The sequence below is a fragment of the Phalacrocorax aristotelis genome, chromosome Z (genome assembly GCF_949628215.1).
Source record: "Phalacrocorax aristotelis chromosome Z, bGulAri2.1, whole genome shotgun sequence".
NCBI lineage: Eukaryota > Metazoa > Chordata > Aves > Suliformes > Phalacrocoracidae > Phalacrocorax > Phalacrocorax aristotelis.
The window spans coordinates 19,918,293-19,945,883 of NC_134311.1; the positions used below are offsets into that span (position 1 = coordinate 19,918,293).

The following is a 27,591-nucleotide window of genomic DNA, read 5'->3' on the forward strand; positions in this document are numbered from 1 at the left end:
TGTATTGTCGTTGTTTCTTTTTTCCCACTTAGAACCTTGTTATATGTTTTCTAATTTCTTTGCTAAAACAACATGCACTCCTTTCACCCATTGGCTCATGCAAAGCAAGTTTAGTTAAAGCTGACACATTCAGGGTATATATTTCCCCAGAGATAAATCTACATGTAGGCCCCCCAGGAAACTTGCATGCACAAATGTGTTGAGGGCAAAGCTGCACGGGCAATTAGGATAGTAGACGGGCCAGGTATAGCAATAAGAAGTTTACTTAATAACCGCAACACCTCACAGCTCCAAGCAACCTGCAGAATTACCCAGCAATCTACTCAAACAGGTTAATATCTGCTTCTCAGTCAACCTTGGCAGTTAGTCAAAAAGGCAACAATAAGATATTTGGAAAGTAATGTTTGTTGTCTGTTTGCACTAGGACAAGGAGAGAAGGTAGCAGAAAATAAAAAAAGGGTCAGGTGTTGCACAGTCAAAGGAGTCTCAGAAGAGGAGCTGGATCACACAGGAAAAGCAACAGTTGAGGGTGGAGACAGTTTTGCGTGGAGAAGCTGACCAAAGTGGAGGATAGAACTGAACAGGAAGACACTCTCAGAAGCCAAGAACAGCCAAATCCAGAGCTCAATAAACATGTTTGCAGCTTATGATATTTCAGATAAAGACTGAGGCAGAGTCTGGAGAGCCTGCAACCAAGTGAGCTGGTCTGAGGCTTGCCTGCCCTCAGAAAAAAGCATTAATTCCTCTCAGCCCTTCAATAAGCAGTTTCTATACTAAAATCTCCAAAAAAGGATAGCTAATGAAGGTAGTGGGGAAGGGGGCTGAAAAGCACTGACTTAACTTTCATAAGCAGTATGATCCCAGCCAACCCCAGTTGCTGCAAGCTGGTATTTTGGGTCAAATGTCGAATAAAAGCTGCAAGGGGACAATGCATGCACTACTCCCCTGCTCTGCTTGGTGTGTTAGATGTGAAACAAGGTGAGTGGGAGAGCTCGTACAGACCTATATCTCAGGTGGATATAGTATGTAACCAATAATACATAAGCCATGCTAAGAAACAGTTAAAATACTTTGAAGCAAGGTTTAAGTATAGCAAGTCACACATACAAAGTTAATGAAAATTTAGGCTTAAATCCATACTTGCCTCAGTTTCCTGATTGTTAAGTAAAGATAACCACAAAGATCTTCTGAAAATAATCCGGGAGGGTTTGTGTTTTGGTTTTTTTTAATTAAATGAGAAGAACCATGTAGTAGGGTGGCATGTGTAGTGATGCACAAGAAATTAAAATAATAAGATGCATTCAGTAGAAGATTTGGATGAAATATGGTACCTAACACTGGTGAGGCTCTCTGAACCCTGCCAAGGAGATAGGAAACCTGTGGAAAAAGAAGTCAGTCATCATGTGGTTGTTTTATGTATAGAGGGCTATGGTAAAGCCTGCACAGAAAAATCTGCATCTGGCTCTTCCTAACAAAACAGTACTCTACTCAAATAATTTTCTGATTTAAGACTTTGCAGGTAATCATTAGTTTAATGGCAATAACATGTACATTGTTATACATACAGACAAGCATGTAGTAAAGCACAGCGCATGCTATAGGGCATGACTGTATGGTTTACTTAAGGCATCACTCAAACAGGCTTAACCAGCTGTTCCAGGTTAACATATTCATGCGTTCTTTGGGCATGATCATCCACTCAAATGCCAAGTTAAGCAGATTGTTGGAGGAAGTATGCACCTGTGCTAAAGCCAGAGGCTAACCTTTAACTCTGAGTGGATAATAGGAGTGGACCACAGCTCAGGGTGAAAAGACATATACTGTGGAAGACAAATAAGTCAGTGAGCACATCTAGTCCCTAGACCATTCTGATCCTAAAATTAGACCAAACCATTTGAAACATAAAACTGGAGAATCAAAGACACTAATTTGGATTAAGTGTGCACTCTCAGTAAGTTTGCAGGTGACACCAAGTTGGGCAGGAGTGTTGATCTGCTTGAGGGTAGGAAGGCTCTGCAGAGGGATCTGAACAAGCTGGATCAATGGGCCGAGGTCAACAGGTATAAAAAGGCCAAGGGCCAGGTCCTGCACTTTGGTCACAACAAACCCATGCAACGCTACAGGCGTGGGGAAGAGTGGCTGGAGAGCTGCCTGGCAGAGAAGGACCTGGGGGTGCTGGCTGACAGCTGCCTGAACATGAGCCAGCAGTGTGCTCAGGCGGCCAAGAAGGCCAATGGCATCCTGGCTTGTATCACGAATAGTGTGGCCAGCAGGAGCAAGGAGGCGATCGTGCCCCTGTACTTGGAACTTGTGAGGCCACACCTTGAATATTGTGGTCAGTTTTGGGCCCCTCATTACAAGAAGGACATCATGGTGCTGGAGTGTGTCCAGAGAAGGACAATGAAGCTGCTGAAAGGTCTGGAGCACAAGTCTTATTAAGAGAGGCTGAGGGAACTGGGGTTGTTTAGTCTGGAGAAGAAGAGGCTGAGGGGAGACCTTATTGCTCTCTACAACTACCTGAATGGAGGTTGTAGCGACGTGGGTGTTGGTCTCTTCTCCCAGGTTACTTGTGATAGAATGAGAGGAAACAGCTTCAAGCTGCATCAGGGGAGGTTTAGATTGGATATTAGGAAAAATGCCTTTACTGGAAGAGTGGTCAGTCAGGCATTGGACCAGGCTGCCCAGAGAGGTGGTGGAGTCACCATCCCTGGAGGTGTTCAGAACACATGTAGACATGGCACTTTGGGACATGGTTTAGGAGGCATGGTAGTGTTAGGTTGACGGTTGGACTTGATGATCCTAGAGGTCTTTTCCAACCTTAATGATTCTATGATTCTATAAAGGTAGACAAAAAACTAGGGTACAAAATGAGAAAATAAAGAATGGAGGACAATAGGAAGGAAATAACCTTGTTACATGCTGTTTTCTTTTAGTTCCTTTCCAAATGCAACCCTCAGGGGACAGAATATGCCACCTGCTAGTTTGCATGTGGTGTAAGGGTGCAATTCTTCACCCTGTCCAGGTGTGTCCTGTGGCCTGTGACTATACATGTCAGCTCTGGTATTTGATGATAACTTACAGCTAGAGGCATAGTAGCCTGAACAGACTGGCTACTACTGCATGTGCTTTGGTTCTGATACCTAGGACACTGCTACTTGCAAAACACATATGCAAGGTGGAAAGGCACTCATCTCTTGATCCTCCACAGGGTAGTCCTGCTGCGTTTTTCAACTGTTCCTCATCTCTAGCAGAAGCTCCTTAAGCAAGCCATGTGATCCTTCTTTAACCTTCCTCTCTAGGCTAGCTCCTTCAGGTTACAGTATTCCTTCCTTGTTCTTAGTTTCAGGCTTTTCTGGGAACAAGAAGGAGCACTACCCTATACTGTGTGTTGTCCGTATTGTGTTGGAAGAGCATTGGTATTTTCTAGTTGAGCAGCCTACCTTTGTTTCTATTTGCCTTTCCAGTTTGTTTCTTCTGACAACCCATTTTTCCCTTGCTCCATAACAATTAATGTATTTGTTTCTATTTGCCTTTCCAGTTTGTTTCTTCTGACAACCCATTTTTCCCTTGCTCCATAACAATTAATGTATCATAAACAAAACAGCTATGCACGTTACTGCTAAAAGGAATGTACTCAGCACATTGTAGTACACTGAAAACATTTGTCTAGCACAGATCAGTTGGGGGAGGTATTAATGCCACATTTAAAAGTATGTTTTTTATTGAAAGAACAAAAATGCAAACAGAGAATTACTCTGAAAACTCAGCTGGAATTCAGTTTTTTTAACAATTTTATTAGATTCCCTTTTCTATAACAGTTTTGTGTCTTATCTGCTCTCCTCCTCAGTACTTAAGTCTTACAGGTACGATGAAAAAACCCAGAATTTTTAGAGGGACCTTATTAAGTGTGAGGAGGGAAAGCACAGGAGAGAAAATTTAAACTAGAAGACCAAAGCAAATTTCCATGGGGCTTCTTGCACTCCTGCAAAACATGGTCCGAGTCCGCAGATCCCTTTTCAGTTTGAGAACTGCTCATTTAGAACTTGGCAGGTCCTGTAATTTCTCCACACACCAGCATACCCATAAGTGAAACAATACACACACTGCTTTCTGCATCCTCTGGTGATGCTTACCTTATGTCACTTTTAACCCTTAGGCACATCAGAATAGCAAACTATTCTTATAAGAATGGGGAACTCCCATTCAGCAATAATTTATACTTGACAAAAAAGGAAAACTCAGTGAAGCTGCTAACATTTTTAATATTGCTGTATTTTAAATTCAGGTATAGAATCTTGTCCTGTCTGCAGCTGAGGGGAAAATCCCTCACACATCTTGTTAAGGACCATTTCTTAAGGCTATCCAGCACTGTTACTAGTAATTAGTAACTTAAAAGCAGCAGCACTCCTTCCTGCTAAGTAAGAACACAGTTCCCCACATTCTCTGTGAAAGCCAAGACACATGAGATGGACAGGGCAAACAAAGGGAGGAAAGGAAGGGGGCTGGAACACATGGGATCTGGAATTGTGCTTGTTCTCAGAAGTGAAGGCTAAGTGGGGACATTGGATTGCTACCTTCAGCTATCTGTTTGGAGGTTAAAGAGAACTAGGTCCTCCTCAGAGGTACAGAGGACCAGGGTACAGGACAAGATTAAAGTCACATGTGACATCAAGAGAAATTTCAGTTTCAAAAATGAACAAAACCCATCCTGATTAGCTGTCCTCCTTGACTTCATACTTCACACAGCTTTCGGTGTCTTCTGAGGTGGGATGTTCCCCTCCATCAGTCTCTCAGTTCTTTTTCAAGGACACAGTCCTAAAACAAATGCTTCCTTATTCTCATCTCCCTCCTCTGACCACCAGATTCTGCTTTGGAAGGCTTACATGGCTCATTGTTTTTACTTGGTGGAAAATTCCATTTTCCACAGGATATCAACACCTCAAAAGCACAATGTGCATTTAAGTTGTTATTTGCTGAAGATAAGACACCCACACACAAAAAAATCTGTAAAAGGCTGATTTGTATTTTCTGGCATGCTTATGAGTGACACAGATTTGAAGGAGGCATAGGGAGTCTGCATTAGTATTTGGAATGCAGAGTCAGATGCAGATGAGTTGCTGGGAAGGGTCAGCCCAGCCAAGGAAGTTTCCAGGACTACATCATAGCCAGTAAATTATATTTAACTGGCAAGAACATTGCGCACACCATAAATTCTAGGGTACAGTCATAGCGGCTCCCGCTGCCCTTGGTTTAGCTGCATACTTTTTACGTAGCTGTGTGTGTTGTAACCTTTTTTCTACATCAGGTCAACTCCTACCATCCATCTCTGACTTCTGCTCATCACATCTGAAATCCGTGATAACACGCACTGCTTGTTTTGTTAAACCTTTTGAGCAATTTTAGGGGACTGGAGCTGGTCATGTGTGGACCCTCGTTCTCCGTAGCTCCGCTCCCACAGGGGATTCACCACCGGCTCGCTCACGCAAGGGGCACCGTCCTTGCAGGGGTGCCCCAAGACTAAGGGACTTAGGCTTCGGGGGGGTCTAAGCTCATAGCCCAGTCCCGCCGCCTCTGCCAGGACGTGGCCGTGGCCTGACCGCACCGCCTGCTGCGGGGACGACAGCAAGGCGCAGGTGGACTCCCGTTCACCCCCTCCCCCTGTGCCGCCGCCGCACGGCCCGTGTACACGGCTCCCCAGTAGCGAGGGGAGGGCCCCGCCCAGTCCAGGCCTGGCGGCGCCCCCCGGCCTCCATTTCGCGGCGCAGACAGCGCTGCGAGGGCCGGCGGGAGATGGCTCCCTGCCGCTTACCGCCACCTCCCCCCGCCCCCACCTCGCCGCTTCCCGGGGGCGGCGGCGGCTGTCGGCGTGGCCGGGCGCGGTACCGCCTCCCTCCGCGGCTGCGGGAGGAGCCGAGCAGAACTGAGTCTAGCCGAACGGAGCCTACTACTCGGCCGCCGTGCGCCCGGGGCTGCAGAGGCTGAGGCGCCTGCGGCGGCCTCGCCATGACGGCGGCGATGAGGCAGAGGTTTGAGCGGTTCCTGCACGAGAAGAACTGCATGACCGCCGTGCTCGAGCGGATCGAGAGCAAGACCGGCGTCAACCGCATCTACATCGCCACTGGTGAGTGAGGGCTGTCACCCGCCCCGCAGCCCGCACGGCCCATGGCAGCGGCCGCGCCCTTCCCGCTCCCTGTCGCCTCGCCCGGGGCCGCCGGCGCTAACGGCTCTTTACTCTCTCCCTCTCGCAGCCATCCTCGGGGCGGTGGCCGTGTACCTGGTGGTGGGCTACGGGGCGTCCCTGCTCTGCAACGTCATCGGCTTCGCCTACCCCGCCTACGTCTCGTGAGTGTCGCGACTTTGCCCCGGTTACCACGACGATCGCGTCGGGGATCGCGAGGGAGAGGGTGCAGTTGCAGAATCGCAGCCCCGCGCCCGTGCGCGCCCTGTCTGTCGCGGCCGCGTTCCGCGACGGCGCTCCAAGGGGTTGTTTTTCCCGCCCGCCCCGTTCCTTCGCACGTAGGGGTGCTAGGCGCCGAGTAAGGGACGAGGTTTTTTCCAGCTGGCAGGTGCTACGTAACAAATTACGTGCGGGAGATGCTGGGTAGTTTACACACTAGAGAACAACCACCTGCGGTGGCGGCATTATGTTTCGGCTGTGGGTTCCCAGCTTTGTCATCTACAGCGAGAAGCTGGATCGCTGTGCCTTACCTGCTGCTAGTAATAGGAGGGAGAATCGCTGTTGTAACTTTATTTGTTAAAACTCACACGGATATTTTTAGTTGAGGACGCTCCCAGATTGTATCCCAGACTGCAGGAAGGCACTGCGGCAGTGTCATCATATGTTTGATGCAAAGCACGAGGTAACGTGATATGCTGGAGACCAAGATGCATTAAGGAGTGCTATTTACTCCAAAACCACCTAGCTGATGTGGAGGTGGAAAGGAAGATAGTGTAGCTCCTTTTGGCTGTAAAAGATGAATATCTGGTATCTTTCATGGGCATTGTATTATTAGACCAAAATGGATTTGCTGTTAGGCAAGACCACAGTGGAGCATGTTCCAAAGTACTAAATGCACTAAATAAAACCTCTGTAGCCCAATATGTTCACAAAATGGAAGTCCTTCCCAGTTACAGTGCTGTATCATTGAAACACAGTGCTCGCCTTTTACGTAATGCTGCCTAAATACAGTCAGCAACTTTTAAAAATATGTGCTCTGTAATTAGCTCCAGGGCAATACAAAATAGGTTTCTTCTCTTTCTTTTTCAGAGATGTGGGAGATTGAATCTGTTTTAGATGCTCTTGAAACATCTTATGGTTGTGATGCTTAAAACCAAGCACCACTTTTCTAAATGCTGTTTCCGGTGAGCAGTAGTTTAGGAGATTCTAGGGCAAGAACTCTGGAGAAACTTAGGTTTTATTTCCTATAAGGCAGTTCTTAGTGAAAAGATTAGTTAAAAGATACTTTTTCATTAAAATACAAAAGCATCAGCCCACAAAGCTTCAAAACCTTACAACAGTTGTGTAGGAATTATTTTTGTGTAATATTTTGTGTCAGACTTGGGTCACTTTTAGACTTGGTAATTACTTTCTAAAAATCCTATTTAAACTTTTATATTTCTTTTAAAAGTGGTTTGGGATTATATTTTAAATCTGCTGTTATGCAACTATGGTGAATAACTTGATAGTAAAAGCTCTTAGAACTGTGGAGGCAAGATAGTAGCAAATCAAATACAAATAATGGGTTTTTCTCTTCCAATTTTTTGTTCTTCCAAATCTGAGATTTTTTTTTGTAGGGTGTCTATCCTTTTTCATGTTGGAAGGTGGTTTTAAATGTCTCGTAATGTGAAAAGTTATCTCCTGGATGTTAGTACCATGGGGTGTTTTGGGTTTAGTTGGTTTTTTGGTTGTGGGTTTTTTTTTCCCTAGTAACGGGTGCATATGCCATTGTCCTTGGCTACAAATTGCACTTAAACGAAAACACATGATGAATAGCATGCACATGAATACAATGCCAGTTCAGTTTTTTTCTCCAATTCATGCTCAGTTAACGCTTTCCCTTTAGGTGTCTTTTTAATGCTGAAACATTTTTAGCAGAAAATTGTAATCTTGGGAGAAAATCTAATTTAAAACACATGTGATGTGCTGCTGCATGCCAGTGTCTTTCAGTGGCAGTCTGCAGACAGGTTCCTGCTCATGAAGCAGCCTCTGACACGACAGGTTGGTTTGATTCCCCCCGCCTCCACTTCCTATCCTTCCCAAGTACGGAACTGGTACATAACATTTTTCCACATGCGTTGCTCTCCCTGCAGAGCCAGCAGTTTGGGTGCAGAGGAGATGTGGGAGGACAATTGCTAGTGCAAACATTTTAATGGTCCTGTTCAGTTTCCCCTTTTTTGGGAGTGAGGTGTGTAAACTTGGGATAGGCAGATAAAGCTTTCCTTTTTGCTGCTCTGGATCCTGTGCTGCTGAGTGTTGTCCCCCATGCTTAAAAAGCATAAACACCCAAAGCATAAAGAACACTAGCCTGGGTGGTTTGTTTATTCCTGTCTTCTATTTGGTCTATTCCCACTGAAAAGACAGCTGAAGAGCCTGCTAGAAGAACCAACAGTTGAGATTTGCTTCCTAGCATTGGGCAGAAAACAGTTTTCAGCTGTTTTCATCAGCTGCTCTCCTGGTTTCAGCTTGGATAGAGATGTTTTCCTTTGTAGTAGCTAGTATGGTGCTATGTTTTGAATTTGTGCTGGAAATGGTGAGAATGTGGAGATGTTTCAGTTGTTGCTAAGTAGTCCTTACACTAGTCAAGGACTTTCGCAGCTTCCCATGCTCTGCCAGGTGCATAAGAAGCAGGAAGGGAACACAGCTGGGTAGATGACCCTGACTGACCAAAGGGATATCCCATACCATATGATGCCATGCTCAGCATGTAAAGCCGGGGGAAGAAGGAACGGGGTGGGTGACCTCCGGAGTTATGGCATTTGTCTTCCCAAGTAACCATTACGCATGATGGAGCCCTGCTTTCCTGGAGATGGCTGAAGACCTGCCTGCCGATGGGAAGTGGCGAATGAATTCCCTGTTTTGCTTTGCTTGCCTGCACGGCTTTTGCTTTACCTATTAAACTGTCTTTATCTCAACCCACGAGTTTCCTCACTTTTAGTCTTCTGATTCTCTCCCCCATCCCACTGAGGGGTAAGTGAGCAAGCAGCCATGTGGTGCTTGGTTGCTGCTATCTGTGGCTAAATCACAACAGCTGCAAACACCCTCAGATGGCTTTTGCTGTAAGAGTTGTGGCTTCTGGAAGAGGTCTGGAGCTTAAATGGAAGGTATTGTACAGGGTGTTAATTTGATGTTTACACAGGTGTTTCAACAATGAATTTGTGTCTGAAACTTCTCGAACTCGGTGAAAAACAGGGAAGTACTGGATTGGGCTTTTGTTCAGCAGAAAAGACACTCATGAAGGAGTGGGACAGATGTCTGTGCTCTGGCAAGGGAGATCAACTCCTGTCCTTACAGTTGTTTAAGATGGCAGACAGGCTGCCAGGTGATGGACCCATTAGGCATGTTCTGTATCTCTTGCATGAGGATTTTAGTTCTGGGTTACCTTGGTCACAGTAGTTACTGTTAATCTCTGTCCTTGCCTGAAAGAAAATATATTGGAAAAAAGACAAACCCAGAGAAGGATGCTCAGCTCAGATTTTGGTCTGTTCACACATGAAGCCAGGGCAGTTTTATGGATGTGTCAGGCCTTTTATAATTCTGTAGTTTATTTTTTAAATTTACATCATTCTGTCTATTCACTGTCAGTGTCTGCATGCAGCAGGTGTGAATTTCTGGAGGAGTGCTGGAGACTGTAGCTGCTGGGCTAGACCTAGCAGATGGGGTGTGCCTGGCTGTCACTGTGAAGTATGCAGCTGCAGCTGTGCTGCTGCTCACTTTCACATCACTGCAGTGATGGCCTTGGCCAAGGCTCAAACCTGATGCAAGGGGAGGGGGTAACTCCCTAGTTAATGCCCGTTACAGTTGCAGGCAGGCATAGCTGTTTCCCTTCCCCTGCCTTGTTCATGTTCACCTTTAACTTTGCTTTATGTAAGTCTTCAGTGGTTTTATACATGGAGGAGTTTCTTCTCTAGATACACAAGATCTTCCCAAAAATCCGTGTCTTATATGCCATGTCACCAGCAAGGCCCCACTCGTGGCTCTTAACATAGGCAAAATTAAGCTGTAGTTTTCCAAGTAAACGTTATCTGGCTGTTTCCAAGTAAGTCAGACAATCTGGATTAAAGTTTGTCGTAAAATGCTAATCTTATTCCCTAAAATTCTGTTAAGTGCTATGTGATGAAATAGAATAATAAAGTTGAAATTTAGTATTTATTTGCAGGCTTTTGTATTTGCAGTAGACCAGCATTGATAAGTTTACCATGGATGACAGAAGCAACTTTTTATACTTTTAGCGAACTTTAACTGCACAAGGCAATATTCAGACTAGTACATGGAAGAAGTGAGTGTTGGCAGTATGTAAGTAACATAGTATTTTCACTGCTTCTCTAAGCTTTCCAGAGCTAGCCTGTTTAAATGTAGCTCCACCCACAGCCCATGGTGGTTAACTGCCTCAAAAAAATCAGATTAAGAGAGAGTACAAGCAGGAAGGGAGCCTCTGATGACTAAGAAATGCGTGCAAAGGATTGGAAATTTCAGAAGTGCTGCCATATTTGGTTTTAAAATTTCAGACATGAAAATAGATTTAGGCAGTAAAATGTCTGATCTTATTACTTGTGTCTTCAAGAGAGAAAAGCAGTATAGTACAATCATGCCTCTGCTTTGAGTAATTTTATGCTGTTGCTTCAGTTTGTCTGTTTTTACTATGTAAGTGCTGCTTGTAGCATTTTACAAACAGGAAACAATCTAGATTGATTGTAGAGAAGTATAAACATGCAGTTCAAGTCTTAATTTGAATATTGTCATGGTGTCTTGAGCCTGTCTCCTAGTTCTTTTGCCTCTTCCGTACTTCTAAAACAGGAACACTGCTTTTCTTTGGTCACAGTTGTTTAGAAAATGTAAAATCACTCCTGTATTTGTTGAGAGCTAGGGCAGCAAATTTTCTTTCTCCTAGCAAGTTTTGAGGACAGTGCTTACTTTTTTCCTTTATGCAAAATGCTGCATGATACGCTAATGTTCAAAAGTAATGCTCTGCTGCTGCTTTACAACAGTGATTTGAGAGAACTTGTGTATCTAACCAAATTCACAATGCTCAGTATAAGCAGGAAGTTTTGAAATCTGCCTACACTTATGCTATTTCCTCTACCGACTGATACTCTTTTAATGGAGCTTCAGACACTCAAAAGTGTATTTTGACTTTTTTGTATATGTTCTGCCAAATCAGTTCCTCCAAACATACTTCCTTTTTGTCTTTTAGGTTTTAGAGTGCCATGTCTAAAATAAAAGCTGTCTTATCTGTTGGTTGGACAAATTATATGCTTTCCTTTCTAGAGATGCAAGTGGTTAGATGCAAGAGAGAGTCTAATGTTACGATAACTGTAGAAAAATTTAAATTTATCTTCCATATCTTAAATTTAGGTTAAAAAGATAAATGTCTGTGTTATACAGATGGGTTCACAATCTGAACTAAACTCACGGAAAGATTTCCAGTTTATAATTGATGTAGATACTATTTTTAGGGACTGTAGGTATGTTTGAGGCATAAATGAAGACACTTTACCAGACTGTGGTCAAGATGCGCTGCAGTACAGCACCTTTTATGCACTCCTGTCTCTTACTGTATTGACCTCTCGTCACTTGGTTGATGTAGGCCTACAGATGTTAAAGGAACAGATAGATTTCCATCAGCAGGGTTTGCTGGAATATATTTTTAAACAACCCTTCCCCCTGGTGAGTCACAATGCTTCAAACATTTAATGTGTAGCACTGCAGATCCTAAATGCTGAAAAAGTGAGCTGTAGTCAAAAAGTGAGATTAAAAAAATGTGGATTATTGTTAGTAGCTTTTCTTGTTTTCCTGTTTGTTTTGTTGTGGTGATGTACTCTAGTTATATTTTTAAAGGGTTTCATGTCAGCTGTGAGACTATCTGACACAGGAGAGCTGGCAACACCTTACTGTTCCAAAAGGAAGGAAGCCTACTTGTCACGATGCATACAATGAGCAAGATACACAATTTTTCAGTGAGGATACTGAGGGTGTCTTCAGGTGTTAGGAAGAGAAGTGTAGACTTTGATGTGAGGATCTGTGAACACTAGGTAAACCTTACATTTAATTTTTTTTTTTTAAAGAAAAATTACAATATTTTGTTGCTATACAGCTTAGGAGCTAGCACTGTACTTGTAAAGGAAATTCTTCAGGTCTCTGCAAACCAGAAGTTGGTACTCAGCCTAAAACTTGAATCCCTTTCCCTCTCCTTGATGAGTCAATTTTACATTCAATAATTAAAACTCTAGGATTTTGTCCAGAAGTAGGGAAATGTGTGTTGTGGATCCTTAGCAAGTAACTTTCTCTGGTGGGATGTGGCACGTCTGCACTATGCAGGTAAACTGTGGCTTTTCCTGAAGCTCCCTCACTGCACGCTACTTTTCTTTCTTGTCAGTACCCTTAGGAAAGGCAATCTGAAAGAATTCTGTAAAATAAGCTGTGATTAGATGTTTCCAAAACAGGACTTTTAGACCCTAGCAGATTATACCAGTGCTTGGTCTAACTGCTCATGTGGGCAAGTACAGCCGATAGTGAAGCTGGTAAAGCTTAGCCAGAGACTGCATACACAGGTGAGCCTTGCTGAAGGTCACGGTGACTTTCCTTGCCTGTGTTAAGGGTGAAAGTGGAGGAAATCTCCCTTCCAGAAAGAGTGCATGGACAGCTTCTCCAGGAGTGGAGCGCTGAAGCCTGTTGGTGCTCCTGCTGCACAGCACCACCCGCATCGCCCAGCCTATGTGGCAAAACAAGCAGTAACCAAATGGTTTGGCAGGCTGGACTGAGGCCCTGGCACACATTAATCCCAGCAAAAAAAGCCTCTGTGTATGTGTGTGTGTGTCTGGGGGAAGCTGGTTTTAACCTGAGTCATAACTGGGGAACTGACTCATCATGTGGCAGTATAAATACGTGTTCCATAAGAGAGAGGGCCAAGAAACAATGAAATGAGAGGATTGCTGATTTTCTGCAGGAATCTAGCTTTGTTCTGAGCTAACATGTAGTCTGTAGGACTCACTTCACTGCTGGGCAAAATGGCATGCGCCCCTTTTGTTGCCTCTGTCTCCATTTTCTTTGAAGAAACCTTAAGATAGAACCCTTTATACTATTGTCATGTTGTTGGTTGTTGTCTTATAATATCTGTCCCTACACAGTGAGCCTCCCATGTTGTCTGTCATGAATTTGTCTGCTGCCATCTTCTGCATACACGAAATTTTGAGGGAGGGGAGATGGTAGACTTACACTGCAGCAAGCATGTAAGCGCATTTGGCAGAAAGATGTTTTCAGTATCTGCAAATACAGGACTCTGCTGTTGGAGTCGGTAAGGAGGAGGAAAGATGGAAGCCAGAAGGCTTCTAACAAATGAATGAAAATGTAGAAGGCAAGATGATAAAGCAAGTACAAATACATGGTACTTGTTTCACTGAAATGGTGCAAGATATCACAGAGGCAGCCTGCCAAGATGAGTCTGAAATGAGGATGACAGGGAGGAACCAAACTTAAAAGGTCTGTGGTGCGGTGGCGTTTTGATCCCACAGGGCTGCCTGGATAAATAGGTGAAGTAAATTATTTTTTGAATCACCACAACATGCTGCAAAGAGTTGGGGCAGACCAGTAAGTATAAGCCCTAGAAGTACAGGTAATTACAGGGGGTGGTTGGTTTTTTTTTAAGTTAAACAAGAAAAAAAAAAGTTATGCTTGGCTAAGAGGGTCACAAATATGCCTCCAGAAGTAGTTTCATGCCTTGAAAATAGATCACTAGTCCTCTCCCTTACCTACTGTGTTATTTGGGGTTTATAGTGGGAGGACAGGAGCAGCTGAAGTTGGCACTGCCTTTGAGCAGACTGCCTGGACTGCCGTTTCCTAACATTGTGTTGTTAGCAGCAGCAGCAAACAAACCTGCTGTTGTCCACCTGTGGAAAACCTGTTCTTCCAGTTGTGCTGATACAGTACCTCAATAACAGCACATTACTGGGTGTGATGGGGTATGGCGAGGGCTGTTGCTCTTGCCATTGCAGGACCCTGCTGGCGAGCCACAAACTCTAATGGAAATAATGCATAAATTAAGTATCAGATCCTCGTATTGCATTTCAATGTAATTCAATCCAGTAGCTACACCAATTCTCTCTGCATGTGGTGGGTTTGCCAGTACTTTTGCTAAAACGTAAGGCATGTCACATGATTGATTTTTTTTTTTAATTTTATTTTCCCCTTTAATTTACAGAACTAGGAAATGACAGAGTCTCAATCCAGAAATCAGGAAATGTACTCACAGCCAGCTATCTGATTTCTGTTTTGTAAACATACCTAATGCTCAATCTTTTTTATGGACTAAAAGAAAACTTTGCACCTTTGATAGTTCCACAGATGCTCCTTCAGCAACAGTATACCTGATATGAAAGGAATATGTTATAAAAGAATTAAAACTAAATTCATTAAACAGAGTCTACAGTTTTTAATCCTACAGCACGAGTGGAGAGGACAAATGCTTTTTAGTACTCTTAAGCTTCATATCATCAGGCTTACAGTTGCTAGCTTTTCTTTCTAAAACTCCTTACAGTGCTAATCTGGAACTTAGTGTGTCCAGAGTCTCCACTTCAGTGCTTTTACTGAAGGAAGCACACATGCATCTCTCTTTCAGCTTCCTATTTTTAGAACTTGTGTAAACTTGAAGTGCATTCTGCTAGCAGTTGGAGAACAAAAGCCTAGTTAATCATTATGGAGGAAGCCCAAGACTTTAGTAAGGTTGCTCCACCCTGTTCTTAATACTGTAGTCTACATCAGAATTTGCAAGTTATGTAGGAATGGATTTATAGAGCAAAACAATTGGCAATGCAGATACATCATCTTCACTGTATGGATTGGGGGTACTGGATCTCCTCTGCTTCTGTAGACCAAGTGCTTGTTAGTAATTAGAGCAAATCTTATGGTTTATCTTTTCAAAGAGGAGTCTAGCACATGTACATTATGACTAAAGATGTTTGAGATTCAGTTGAAAATCCTGAACTGGATTTATAATTTTTATCTAGATGCTGTTTGCACTAGAAGGTGCTAGTCTGTTATGATCCCAGTAAGAAAGGCATTCATATTCTGTAAAGCTTCATTTAAAATGCTGTTTATTAGAGCTAACCCTATAAAGGAACAGAGAATAGTGTAGACAATCTTATATCCCTGTAGGGGACCCCCAAGCTGTGCAGCACCGAATGGGCCTCCAATCCACACACAGCACACTGTGCAGATCTCATCTATAGACATGGTTACCCCATTTTGCTATTTAAGCTGTTGTAGGATTTTTCTTTCAAGAGAACAACTCAGTTCATCATTCCTACTGTCAAACAGGGAAGATGTTTACCGTTAGATAGGGGCAAGACCACACAGGTGATGTAGTCACTGGTATCCAGTGGGAGCTGTCTGTGGCATCCTCTGTTTCAGTGAGCTGGCTGAGTTTATCCTGTGACAGGGAATTTCTGCCGTGCAGCACAGGTGTGAAAGTCAGGCTGCATGTGCAGGCAGGCCTGGGCTCACTCAGGTTAACTGTTACACAGGTCACTGATGCTTCCATGTGCAATAGTCTTCTGGTCAGGATTACTGCAATGCACCCAGAACTGGAACTGGCCAAAGACTATCCCCTCTCTTTGCTGTCCTATGAACTGTCTCATGAACAAGGTCAGGATGCTCAGGTCTTTTATTTGGTCTTTTTGTAATCACAGAGCTAGAATAGCTTGAGTATCTTTTCTTTTTGAGGTCTGATGTGGGGGGAGGAGCTTTGCTGTTCCAAGATCTTGGGCATATTGTCTGTGTGAAAGATACTACTTAGTTATCTTCTGTAAAGCGCATACAGTAAATTATGAGGATTCACATGTAACAACAAATCTAAGTCATAAAAACTTCACCATCATAGATGAGACTGATGCTACTGGTCTGATGGCTTGTTTTGTTTCCCTTACAGAATCAAGGCCATTGAAAGTCCTAACAAAGACGACGACACACAGTGGCTGACTTACTGGGTTGTGTATGGAGTTTTCAGCATAGTGGAATTCTTCTCTGATATCTTTCTGTCCTGGTTCCCATTCTACTACATGCTAAAGGTATGTTAGTTCATGTGACCCCTCTTCTAAAATGAGACCTTTGATATAAATGATTTAGTGTCTTCAAGAATGGATCAATGACAACAAACTCCCTTGGAATCATTCCTGGGTCACACCTTATTTTTAGATGCTGGTTATATGTAATTTGGCACTGAAAGCGATCTGTTTACGGCTGATGGGAAGTTGGGATGGGTGGCAGGGAAAGGTCTGCCATGTTTTAGGAAAAAAGACCATGTACCTCTACCATGGAAAGATAGAGCTTTTTCTTGGTCTTCAGGTAATTTGGGGCAAAATGACAGCAGATGATAGACCTTACAGAGTGGCTCTGTTTTTGCTTTAAGTGCATTAGTGAAAGTGGAGAGTAAAATCGCAAAGGCAGAAGAAGGAAGTATGTTCATGAGCTATTGGGAGCAAAGAAGGAAATTGCAATGTAAGGATAGTTTGATTCATACAGACTTAATTTTCAGTTAAGCCTACTTTAGTGAAAGCAAACGGCAGGTATCAGAGGAGCTTGTTGCTAACGTGCATTTGTTAGTGTGGTTTGACTACCAGCAATGTGCTTAATGGGTACCAAGCTTTGTTTGTCAACTAAGGTGTGAGTGTATCATCAATCAACTTTAACATGTTAAATTATTCTAGGAGATAGACAATTACCATGTATGCTGTGGGCAGAAGACATTCTAGCTCGCTGGAAAATCAGTTGTTTCTCTTAAAGAACTGCTAACCTATTTTCTGTTGCAATGAGCTGTTCTATTCTTTTTTGCTTTGTTAGCCTGGTTTAGCCCCACCAAAGTTCTTGAAAGGAGTTGCTTGGTCAGCTGGTGTGGTGGGGTCATGTAAAATTTTAACAGTAAGGTCTGATGTTGCCAATGCTTTTTCCAGGAAATGCCATTTTTTAAAGACAAAAATGGACTTGGACAGCTTGGTTACACTTCTGCATTGTTCCTTTTGAATCTTTAACAGGCATCACCTGTGCAATGATTTGGATGCTTATTTCCCCAGCTCCCTAAGAAAAGGCACATATTTGAACTACTGCTTCGAACTAAAAATATTCTGGCCTCACAAAGTTAATTGTCTCTCCCCAAACCCTCTTCTTTATTTTTTTCCCTTAATCAAAAACAAAAATATGTTTTCCATTTTAAACTAGTGATTTTGCAAAGTTTTTAAGAAGAATTTGCGAATTTTGAAGTTTAGCATGGCTAACACATATGCGAAAGTTTTACTGTTTTAATATATTACGAGCAAGCCAAATAGGGATCAAAGTGCAAGTTCATCTGATCTGAATAGGATCCAAAAGGATTGCTTATGGCACTGGAAGAATCTGTTGTTAACCACCTACGAAGTTATTTCACATCCCTAACTTCACCTTACGGTTTAGCAGGATTCTAACTTCACCTGCTGCTGCAGTATTAAAATACTGTAGCCAGTGAATGGAGCAGAGTTTATCAGCCTAGGAGTTTTCTTGGTAGTGGGAAGGAGAGGAGGCTCCTGAGTCTACTAACAGTTCTGTCTTGAAATATCAGAATACTATTACTGAAGAGAATTCTTAGAAGACACGTCACACTGGGTGCATTATGCAAACTGCTGCTATGAGTCACTTGGTCACATGAATCAGGAGGAGTTGTCGTTGTGAGAGTAGCAACATACCGAATGTGGCAGTCTGCTTCAAGACAGAGATCCCCTCTCACCCATGCACCCCATGCAATTAATTATTGATTTTGACTAAAAAGCTACTTCACTGCCATTAAAATAAACACCTTGTTTTAATGACCGCAGTTGTCTGTTAGGAGTGTGTTTGTATTTGTGGTCGTATGAGGCATGTCTTGGTTTTGATAGTCTTCTGTCTGTGGAAGCTGGGAACTGGCCATGGATATGCTGCTGTGTTTGTCAGCTGCAGTCGTTTCCTTCCTCTGCTGCCGTGGCAAATCCAGCTGTACTGGGTTTTGTGCTGCCAGAGCAAGAACAGCTGCTAGCACCAGTTTCAAGCGCGTTAGACCCAGCTCAACTGTCTGGCTGTGGAAGTCACTCTATTGTATGAATTCAGTTCCCTCCTCCAGCTGGTCTGGAGGGTCACAAAGAATAGTGTTTTTCTTTTTTTATTTCCAGTTAACGATTTCATCACTCTAAGCTTCCTGGACCTTTTTACAAACCACTTTATTTTTAATAGTCTATATTAGTTCAGTTTCACAAGAGACAAGGGAAAAATAAGTTAGCAGCGTGACATTCTCAAGCTTTGAAAAGACAGAGGTATGCAACTTTGGTATGTGTCCTCTAGCAAATGTATGTGAACATTTGTTTCAGTACATTTAAAAAGTAATAGGTATTTGAGAACAAATCTATAACTGTAAATTATTTTTTACTTTAGATTGGGACAAAACTGTAAAATAAAAATGACTAATTTTGTTCTTAGGCAATAAAAGGGAAGTTTCAATTTCTTTTAGTTTCAGAGGCAGTTGGACTTACAGCTGAGGGATTACCTAAAACAAAGGCAAACTAAGTAACATCTTTGTATGATGGGGCAAAATAACAATCGATAATTGGTCAGGTATTCTTTAATGGGAAATAAAGTCAATATACTTTTCAGCTTTTAATGAAAGAGAGCAACATAAGGTGTTTCCCAAAAGCAGGATCATTCACCCAGTGTGCAATACGTCAAACTACACACTGAGCAGAGGTATTTTATTCATTTCAAAATTGTGCAAAGATGGGTGCTAGGATGTAACTCCTCAAAGCTAGCACACAGCACCAAGAAACTACAAGGTGTTATCTTGTTACATGATTAGTAAAAACCTGCCTATATTCATATTCATTGGTTAGTAATTAGCATCTTATCTGCTATTGGTTAGCTATATCTTATTTAGCCTCACTAGCTATGTAAATTAGTACACATGCTCCTTACGAAGTCGGGGGGGGGGAGGGGGGGCATGTTTTCTCAGTCCTTAATTGAGTCGGTGGTCGTGATCTCCCCTTGCCGCCTTTACCTGTCTCCTAGTTACCACAGTCTTGACTGACTTCACCCTGTATCACCCAGCTTTCCGCATCTTCTGAGGTGGGATGTTCCCTTTGATCAGTCTCTTAGTTCTTCAAGGATATAGCCATAAAACAACTGCTTCGTTATCTGTCATCTCCTTCCTCTGACCACCAGATTCTGTTTTGCAAAGCTCACATGATCCATTGTTGTTACTTAGCAGATAATTTAATTTTCTGAGGGATATCAATAGTACCATTTATTCTTTCTGTTACATTAAGTTCCAAATAATAGAACCTTTTTTTGCCTTTTTTTTTTCTCTGACCATGCTTAGTGATACTGCATCACTTGCTACTTACTGGTGCCAAATTTTATTGCATGTTGAATTATTTCTTTTAGTTGATTGAAATATTTGTAGTAGGCATTGTCACTCGTGGACACTTTACTTTGAAAAACCTTTCTTTGTCTTCTGGGCAAACACTCCTGTAATTCATTCTGTTCTGACACCACAATCAAATACTTTAAAGAAGAAAGCTTAGAGCTTACCTAAAAAGATGGTAAATTGGTTTGGCAAAATCTTCTGTAGAAGGCGGTTGTTTTTCTCTAGAGCAACGCAATGAGAAGCGGCCTTAAAGAAAATAGGAGTAGCAATCTCCTCCAAAAACAGGTGTTTTCTTCAACTGATGTGCTTCAGGGGGATCAATTTTAGATCTGCAGTGTGAACTGCAGTGAAGCCGAAGTCAAAATTTTGCAGGTATGAAGAGCAGAACCTACAGGACGTTCAGTCTCAATATCCCTTATGTGAGGAAGAATAGAGGTGAGATATTAAAAAATATTTGGAAAGGTTGTCTGGAGAAAGCTATGCAGTTTCCATAATTGAAAAGGGATTTTATTATCTTTTTTTCTTTTTGTTAAAACTCAAATCAGAACCTTTCTTTTAAAATAACTTCTCTTGACTTAAATCACCTTGTAATAGTCAGATTTTATTTAGGAGTTTCTTGTGTAATACCAAAACAAATGCTTGATGTGGTTCTGTCTTTGCAGTTTTGGAGTGGGAAATCAAAAAGTATGAGGGGAAGGAGAGGAGATAGAAACATCTGGCTAGACACACTGGAGTTCTGAAAGGATACTGTGATCGAACTAGTTTCTAGTAAATGCTTTTGCGCTATACAGTGTACTGGAAACCTCATAATTAGGAACTTTGCTTATATTTTTAAAATGACTTTCAGAAGCTGTAGCACATGCATTGAAACATCTCTTCGGCTGCTGTGAAAACTAGAATACTTCTGAAATCTAAGCCATTTAAGTGTGGCTGTATTTAAATGCAGACTTCTAAGTTGCTTATGGGGTTTTTTTTAGTTTAAATTATTAGTTTGATTTTTTGATGCCTCACTTATGTGGTAGGGTTTTTTTCAGGAGGAAGACTTGACTTCTTGTGTTTTGTCCCTCTCTCCCTCTCCTCCCAAAAAAATGTATGGAAATCCTGAAACATTTAATCATGTCTTGCATCAAAACAAAGCACATTTTGGCTGAGGCTGGGGTGGTTTTGTTTTGAATTTTAAGAACAGATGGTCTCTGCCTTTATTTTCTGGAGCAACTTTTGTACTATTTGTGTCAGGAAAGAACTGTGCAATTGCTGAGAAAATTTCCTTAATTTTGTGTTAGTTTTATCGTGTAAAATCTTTTTATATATACTTTCAAAGGTAAGCAAACTTAGTCACGGCCCTATCCCTCAAATGTGTTGATCTTGTTTTGCATAGCTATCTATTGTATATGATGGTGGAACTGAAGCCAAATAAAGGTGCTTCAGTAGTAAAGACAGATGTTTGTAATGCATTTAATAGGTGTCTTTCCAATCTCCTTTGCATAAATATTTCCCCACATGCTGTGGCCTTCTCCCCCCTCCCCCGCAGGGAGTATTTTGTGCTATAAAAGCTATACCTAACGTGTGTAATCCAAAAGCATTACCCTTGTCTGTGTGCTATGTGTAACTCAGATATTTTTTTCCTCCTTGTCACTTCAGCTCTGAGATGCACACAATCCTATTCTTTCACTTGCTGCATTTTCAAAGCAGGGAGGCAGAGAGAACGGGGACATACTTTGGCTGGATTTGAGTGATGTAGGGACCTAGACCTTCAGTCAGCCCTGTGCCACGTAGTTTAGAAGTAGCCAGAGAGGCTAACATTTTGTCTAATCAGGTTTTATACTTCTACCGCTAAAAAGTAAAAAGTACATGCAATCTTGCTGTACCAGATTACCTTTACTGCTGCAGCCCTTGTCCTTTATCCTCTCAGCATCCATGAAATTATTCCAATATAAAGATTCACCACATGCAGCTATACTCATGTACATACGTATTGGACTGTGACCGTACAAAATGAAGGGGCTGATACACTGTTTTGAATATGCTCAAGTCTGTGGCAGAGTTAGGCAGGCACACAACACCCTGCCTCCTGCTCATTTTTGCTTATGCAGATGTTCTTGTTCTTATAGTGTGGGTTCCTGTTGTGGTGTATGGCTCCAAGTCCTTCTAATGGGGCAGAGCTTCTGTATCATCGAATTATCCGGCCATTCTTCCTGAAGCATGAAGCTCAGCTCGACAGCGTTGTTAAAGACCTGAAAGACAAGGCTGCAGAGACTGCAGATACCATCACTAAAGAAGGTGAGGAAAAGACCATTCACTAACTGCATCAAGTAGTAGGAATTTCTGAGGGCAACTTTAATATTACAGTTAATATCATTTTGGGGAAAAAAAAAGTTGTAAGCAGAATTATCTAAAAAAGTAGTATGTAAAGAAGTATGTAAATTATAATGGAGAAGTTAAACTTGGGTGAAGAGGCCAGGAAAAGATGATTACAGTAGATCTTACTTTCTAGGAGTGCAGTTATGCCAGAACGAGCGCAAGCTGCATGAGTGGAAGAAACGGCTCGTTAGTTTGTGCATCTTCCCACTGTGCATACCACTATAAACACTCTAAAGGAAGGTCCATACATCCTCACAAGACACCTTCCACAAATAGAGTTATCGTTTCAGTGTATTCTTGCACCTTCTAACATACAGTCTCAAATACCCAGTAGTACAAAAGAGCTGTCAATTGTGTAGTAAAGCCAATCCTTTTACTCAAATAAACAGCAGCAGGTGAAATGAAGTTTTCCTGTCTATAAGATTTTGTACTTTTCGTTCCTCTGGAGATCGAAGGATTCTGAGCCCACTTGTAAATTACTTACGTTTTTATTTGGTTAGAATAAATTTTATCACAGCCTGTAGATTGCTTTATTTTTGCTTTTATTTCCTTGATGTGATAGTGGACCTTTGTACTTTAAAATGCCTGACAGTTTTCTGAATAAGAGAAGGAAACATATGAGTAGTTAAGGGTTTATTTAAATTTCATTTGAAAGGAGATGTATTTATGTTTCAAAGCGCCTTCTGTCTCCTTCCCTCCAAGCAATGCATGCAGTCTCATTTCCCCTTACCAACTTAAGCAGTTTTCCTGTCAGTATTTAAATGATCTGCTTTTCTCAGCTATGCTTGGAAATTTTGCTGCATGACCCCTTCTGAATCATTATTTTTAGACAGGCATCTTAAATGTTTTCCCATGTTACACATGGGATTTTTCTGTCCTCATTCCATCACTTACTCTTTTCCTATTTTTACATGTAAAGATATCTACATACATGTATTTTAAGAAATCATGCACACACACATGGATGTACACACATACACACACATATATATTAGTGTTATTCCAGCTCTCTTTCATCAGCTTGGTAGTAGATTTCTTGCTGTAAACCTGCAAGTTTTCTTCTTCCTTCCTTGCTGCCTTCCAAGGAGGAAACATTCCTAAGCACTGTGAGCAGCTCTGTTTTCTTGCTATCATAGTTGAAAGTCAGTCTGTGCTGTTTATTGTGCTGATCCTTGCATATGGTTTAATTTTTAATATTTTTATATGATCTTTTATCATGCTCTGTGTGGGTATGTCTATACAAAAGCTGAAAATTTCTTTTGTATTCTTTCTTTGTGACCTAAAAGGAAAATTATTTTTTTATGCAGCTCAAGAACACTAAATAAGCCAATTAGTCCATAGGCCTCCAAGATTAAACTTCCTTTTATTTTCCTGCAGCCAAGAAAGCAACAGTGAACTTACTGGGTGAGGAAAAGAAGAGTACCTAAACTATTAACTGGATAAAGTTTCCCTACCACCTCCTGTATGAAATTTAATGTTACTGGGAACTGTGGTATTATTTTAATAATACTGCCTTGGAAACATTTTGATATATTAAGGGAATGTGTTGTAAGTTTGCTTACTACTTTGCTGTGTCTGTATAGAAAGTAAGCATTTTTATTTAAAAGCAATGCAGTGGGCAGCACGTGAAGCTTAATGAAAGTATTTTATTCATATTCATGCAGAAGAAGTCTTTCATTAATCTCTTTCTGCAGTAACATAAATAAAAAGTATATATCCCACAGGATCTGCACTTTAGTTGTCTCTCTGTGTATCTAGTTACTCTTAACGGTTTGACTGTGGTGTGTCTGGTAACAGGAAGCTATTGTACCCGGAAAATAGTCTGAATGGATCTTTTTGAATATACAGGGAATTATTGTGAGAAATGGAATAACGGATGTATTCCCCACCAACAAAGCTGTAAATGATGTAATTACATGCTCTAGGCACTTGATGATAGAGGTTATTCACTGATGTGTGTTTTGTTTTAACATAATGTGGTGTGTGTATTCTTAAATGAATAGATACTAAATATAGGAAAGAATAACTTCATTCAAGTGATCAAGCTTATATTAGTGTGGCGTAACTTGCCAGAAGTGGATGCATTAAATTGCCCACGATTAGCAGAAGATGGCTAAAGTACAACTCCTTGCCTCTTCTTGCTAAGTAAAGTTGTCATCTAAAATTGTGAATAGAGTGCCTTTTAAAATCACAATCAAAAGCACAAACCACCTTTTGCTGAGGAGTGATCCCATTACAGACACTTTTTCCTGAAGTTCTGTTGAAATATTAACTGCCTTGGGTGTCAGTCCCCAGAACTACATCATTAATAGTATGGACTGCAACCTCCTGTGAGTTTTTCCCACTCATAAAAATCCACAGTCTCTTCTGACTGTACTAAGAACAACATTGCATGAGCACTGAAACTTCCTGTATAGAGATGCTGTTGTCATTACTCGATATATTCCTGACTAATCAGTAAGAAGGCAACCAAAGTTGTTAAGAGAATAAAGGCTTTTTTGCAATCAGTGCAAAATAATTTCTTTTTTAGGTCTGAATCTGTATTTACTTTTCCATGCTGCAGTATTTTTGACAAATTCAGCATGAATTACTGAAGTCTCCCTGCTCTCCTCTCCATGCTGATGTTTCTTAAAGCCTACCGTAATGCTATGACAATTCCTAACTCACAGAACATGCAGAAGGTAAACTTAAGCTTTTGATACAATAAAAAGCAATTTCTAGGCCATATTCTTAAATTCAAAAGATTTAATCTTAAAATAGACTTTTGAGGACTTTGACTTTCTGCAACGAGTTGGTATATAAACATTAACTGTAAATTCTCAGATGCAGGAACTGCAAAAGAATGAAGCGCACGGTGCAACTCAGGTCAGCTTTAAATTTGAGAGGTATGTGTTATAAGAAGAGAAGTGAAAGTGTCTTAAGAGAAAGCGTTTTAAGCTGGAAAACACAGCCCCTGCGGCCATCAACTTGGGTAGGGAAATGTGAGACCTACTGTGCATCATTTTCTTAGGACAGCATGCAGTTTGTCATTTGAAGGAAAAAATGTAAAATGTCACAAAGAATCGTTCCGTGACAACTTTTTGCTGTGAGTGGATGTGCTGAGGATGATAAAGTCTACAGCAAAGTTGTAGATGTAAGCGAGTAAGGAGTTTGAAGTGACTCACCACTTGCGTGGTTTGATTTCTTTTCTTCTGTCTTACACCCACTGAACGTTTTTGGTAAGCCATACAAAATCCTAGTGCTGTGTTTTAAACACTGCCACCTGTGTATATAGTTTTTAGAGAAGCATAACTTCTCTAAAAGCTGCTGATAAATCTTAGACTTACCAAGCCTATTGAGGTCTGTAGTAGAGACAGAATTTCCTTTTAATTTCTTATGCTACTGAACAGTTCTTGAACTGTTATTAATGGGGATAAAGCAGTTCTAGGTGTTAAAGCATTCCCTTACATCTCTCTTAAAACTTAACAGTTAGGCTTTAAATTAACTGCTTGTCTTTACAGTGTGACATTTCTTAACCAGTAGCTAAATTCAGTGCTTTTTTGTCAGACTTCTACTTGAACCTGAACTACCATCTGTTGTCAACAGAAATTGATCTTGTTTGCCTTGATGCAAGTAGAAATGACTGAATTTCTGCAGCAAGTTGTCCTTTCCTGCAGTAACTCCACTGGGCTGGCCCCCACGGATCAGCGCTCTTCTCAAAGTGTTCTTCACAACATTTATGTGCAAATGTTGGTACACACATCTGCTCCATGTCTGTGCTGAAGTCGTAGTGTGCTAAATAAAAACACAAATAAAGAGATTCTCACAGAACTATTATGATGCCGTATTTCTTAAGAACCCTGTACCTCAACACTGAAAACCTGATTAAGAAAGCAGGTCTTTACATGTTTTTTACCAAAACTTCATTAATGTGGAACTAGTAGAAACCTATCTAAAAGCCTGAAGGAAGTACTTGTGCTTCATGACTGGGTCTCAAGGTGCGACGGAGCTGTTTTAGAGCATCAGGCTGTGAGAGTTTGGAATACTGATCTGTTCTCAGCAGCGAGCACCATGAGTGGCTGCCCACGCAGAGCAGCTTTCCAGACCTCATAGCCTTGCTTACCTAAGGAATCATCAAGGTTTAGTGTTCTTTAGACACAGAGAGGGGAAAAAACAGTAAACTACAGGGATTTCAAAGGGCTTTTTCCCCTGCCTGTTTATTTTCTAGTGTTCCATAAGTGACCTAAACAAATAATGCTGCAGTTACTGGCAGGTGGTGGGTGTTACACTTAAAAGTTCTTTCTGCTGCCACTGTAAGTAGGACATTTCTTCTGCATTATCTTACACATTTCCAAACTCAGCAAAAAGGAAAAAAGTTCATAAGAACATTTAAAAAAAAAAAACAAAAATGCAATGATAGTGTCACCACTAGTGATACTAAAGTGAAACCGAATTCTTCAGATCAAAGCAAGATAGTTAAGAACAGAAATTCTTGTAAGAGGTGGAAGATGTAATATTTGCCAAGTCAAACCCATACAACTTTTTTTTAATTTGACAAATTTTAACAACCTAGGACCACTAACGGAGTCCTTGGTTGCACAACCACATTGACATACCTGTCTGAAAAATAGATTTCCCACTGGTACGTGAAACGTGAAGCTATTGGGGGGGAGGGGGAAGAAATCCTTAAATGACCACTTGAACTAGTCAAGTAAAAATGATTGAAGATTAACTTCCTTGCATTTAGCAGCTTTTGGAGGGACAAGATGCCTTTGCTGAGGCTATGGACTTCCACAAAACAAGAAACACTTTATATACCTACAATTTTATATGATTGCGTCCTTGCAGGAAGAGAAGTGTTTGCGCTTTAGCCGGCAGCTCAGCCCCACACAGCCGCTCGCTCGCTCCCCCACCGGTAGATGGGGGAGAGAATCAGGAGGGTAACGCTCGTGGGTTGGGATAAGAACAGTTTAATAATTAAAATTAAAAGAAACAACAACAAAAATACAATGTAAAGGAGAACAATGGCAGGCGCGAATCCGGGGGAAGGGGGGAGGGGAACGAACCGCCGAAACAAACCGCACACGACGCAACCGCCCGACGCGGCGCCGCCCCCGACCCGCAACTGCCCCCCCCCCCCCAATATACTGGTCACGGTGTCACGTGGTATGGAATGAACGTGCCATTGGCCAGCCGGGGTCAGCCGCCCCCGCCATGGCCCCGCCCCTCCCAGCCCCTCCCCGCCACGCGGCAGAGCGCGGGAAGCTGGAAAGGTAGCCGACCCCCACAGTGAGGAGAATTAACCCCTTCTCAGCCAAAACCAGCACAGAAGTCTAAAGCCTTCAATTAGACACGTCTAAGTACTGCTACCAAGAAAAAAATGAAAACAAAAAAACCCCAACACCTGGGAAAAAAACCCCAAACTTTGGTAGAGAAAAAAAGGACACACACTGAGTTATAAGCATTAGCCATCCAGGGCAGGCTACTCATTTCCTACCTGGAGGGTCCCCTGCTCTTCCCCAGGTCCTGCACTACCAGTGATGGTCAGCTCCCTGCCATTTCGCTTACACCAGCCACTACAATATATTCAAACCTCCCAGCTTCTCAGGGCCTTTAGCAAAAG

At 41.9% G+C, this 27,591-nt stretch overlaps 1 protein-coding gene across 3 annotated transcripts; it reads left to right on the plus strand.

The window, feature by feature from the left end:
• Window positions 1–4,941: 4,941 nt before the first annotated feature.
• REEP5 (receptor accessory protein 5) lies at window positions 4,942–25,803 on the plus strand. Of its 3 annotated transcripts, none has more exons than XM_075079297.1 (5): window positions 4,942–6,121; window positions 6,249–6,342; window positions 16,140–16,278; window positions 21,740–21,908; window positions 23,367–23,715. In XM_075079297.1, exons 1-5 carry the CDS (start codon window positions 6,004–6,006, stop codon window positions 23,414–23,416), a joined length of 570 nt encoding a protein of 189 aa, XP_074935398.1. In that variant the 5' UTR covers window positions 4,942–6,003; the 3' UTR covers window positions 23,417–23,715. The 3 variants fall into 3 exon arrangements, with proteins under 3 accessions (XP_074935398.1, XP_074935397.1, XP_074935399.1); XM_075079296.1 differs by lacking the exon at window positions 23,367–23,715 and adding an exon at window positions 25,536–25,803 and having other exon boundaries at window positions 5,848–6,121; XM_075079298.1 differs by lacking the exon at window positions 23,367–23,715 and adding an exon at window positions 23,297–23,364 and having other exon boundaries at window positions 5,848–6,121.
• Window positions 25,804–27,591: the final 1,788 nt, after the last annotated feature.

Coding starts and splice junctions, on each gene's coding strand:
- REEP5 (XM_075079296.1), top strand. CDS start 6,004: ATGACGGCGGCGATGAGGCAGAGGTTTGAGCGGTTCCTGCACGAGAAG. Junction 6,343..16,139: donor GCCTACCCCGCCTACGTCTC/GTGAGTGTCGCG, acceptor TTTCCCTTACAG/AATCAAGGCCATTGAAAGTC. Junction 21,909..25,535: donor AGATACCATCACTAAAGAAG/GTGAGGAAAAGA, acceptor CTTTTTTGTCAG/ACTTCTACTTGAACCTGAAC.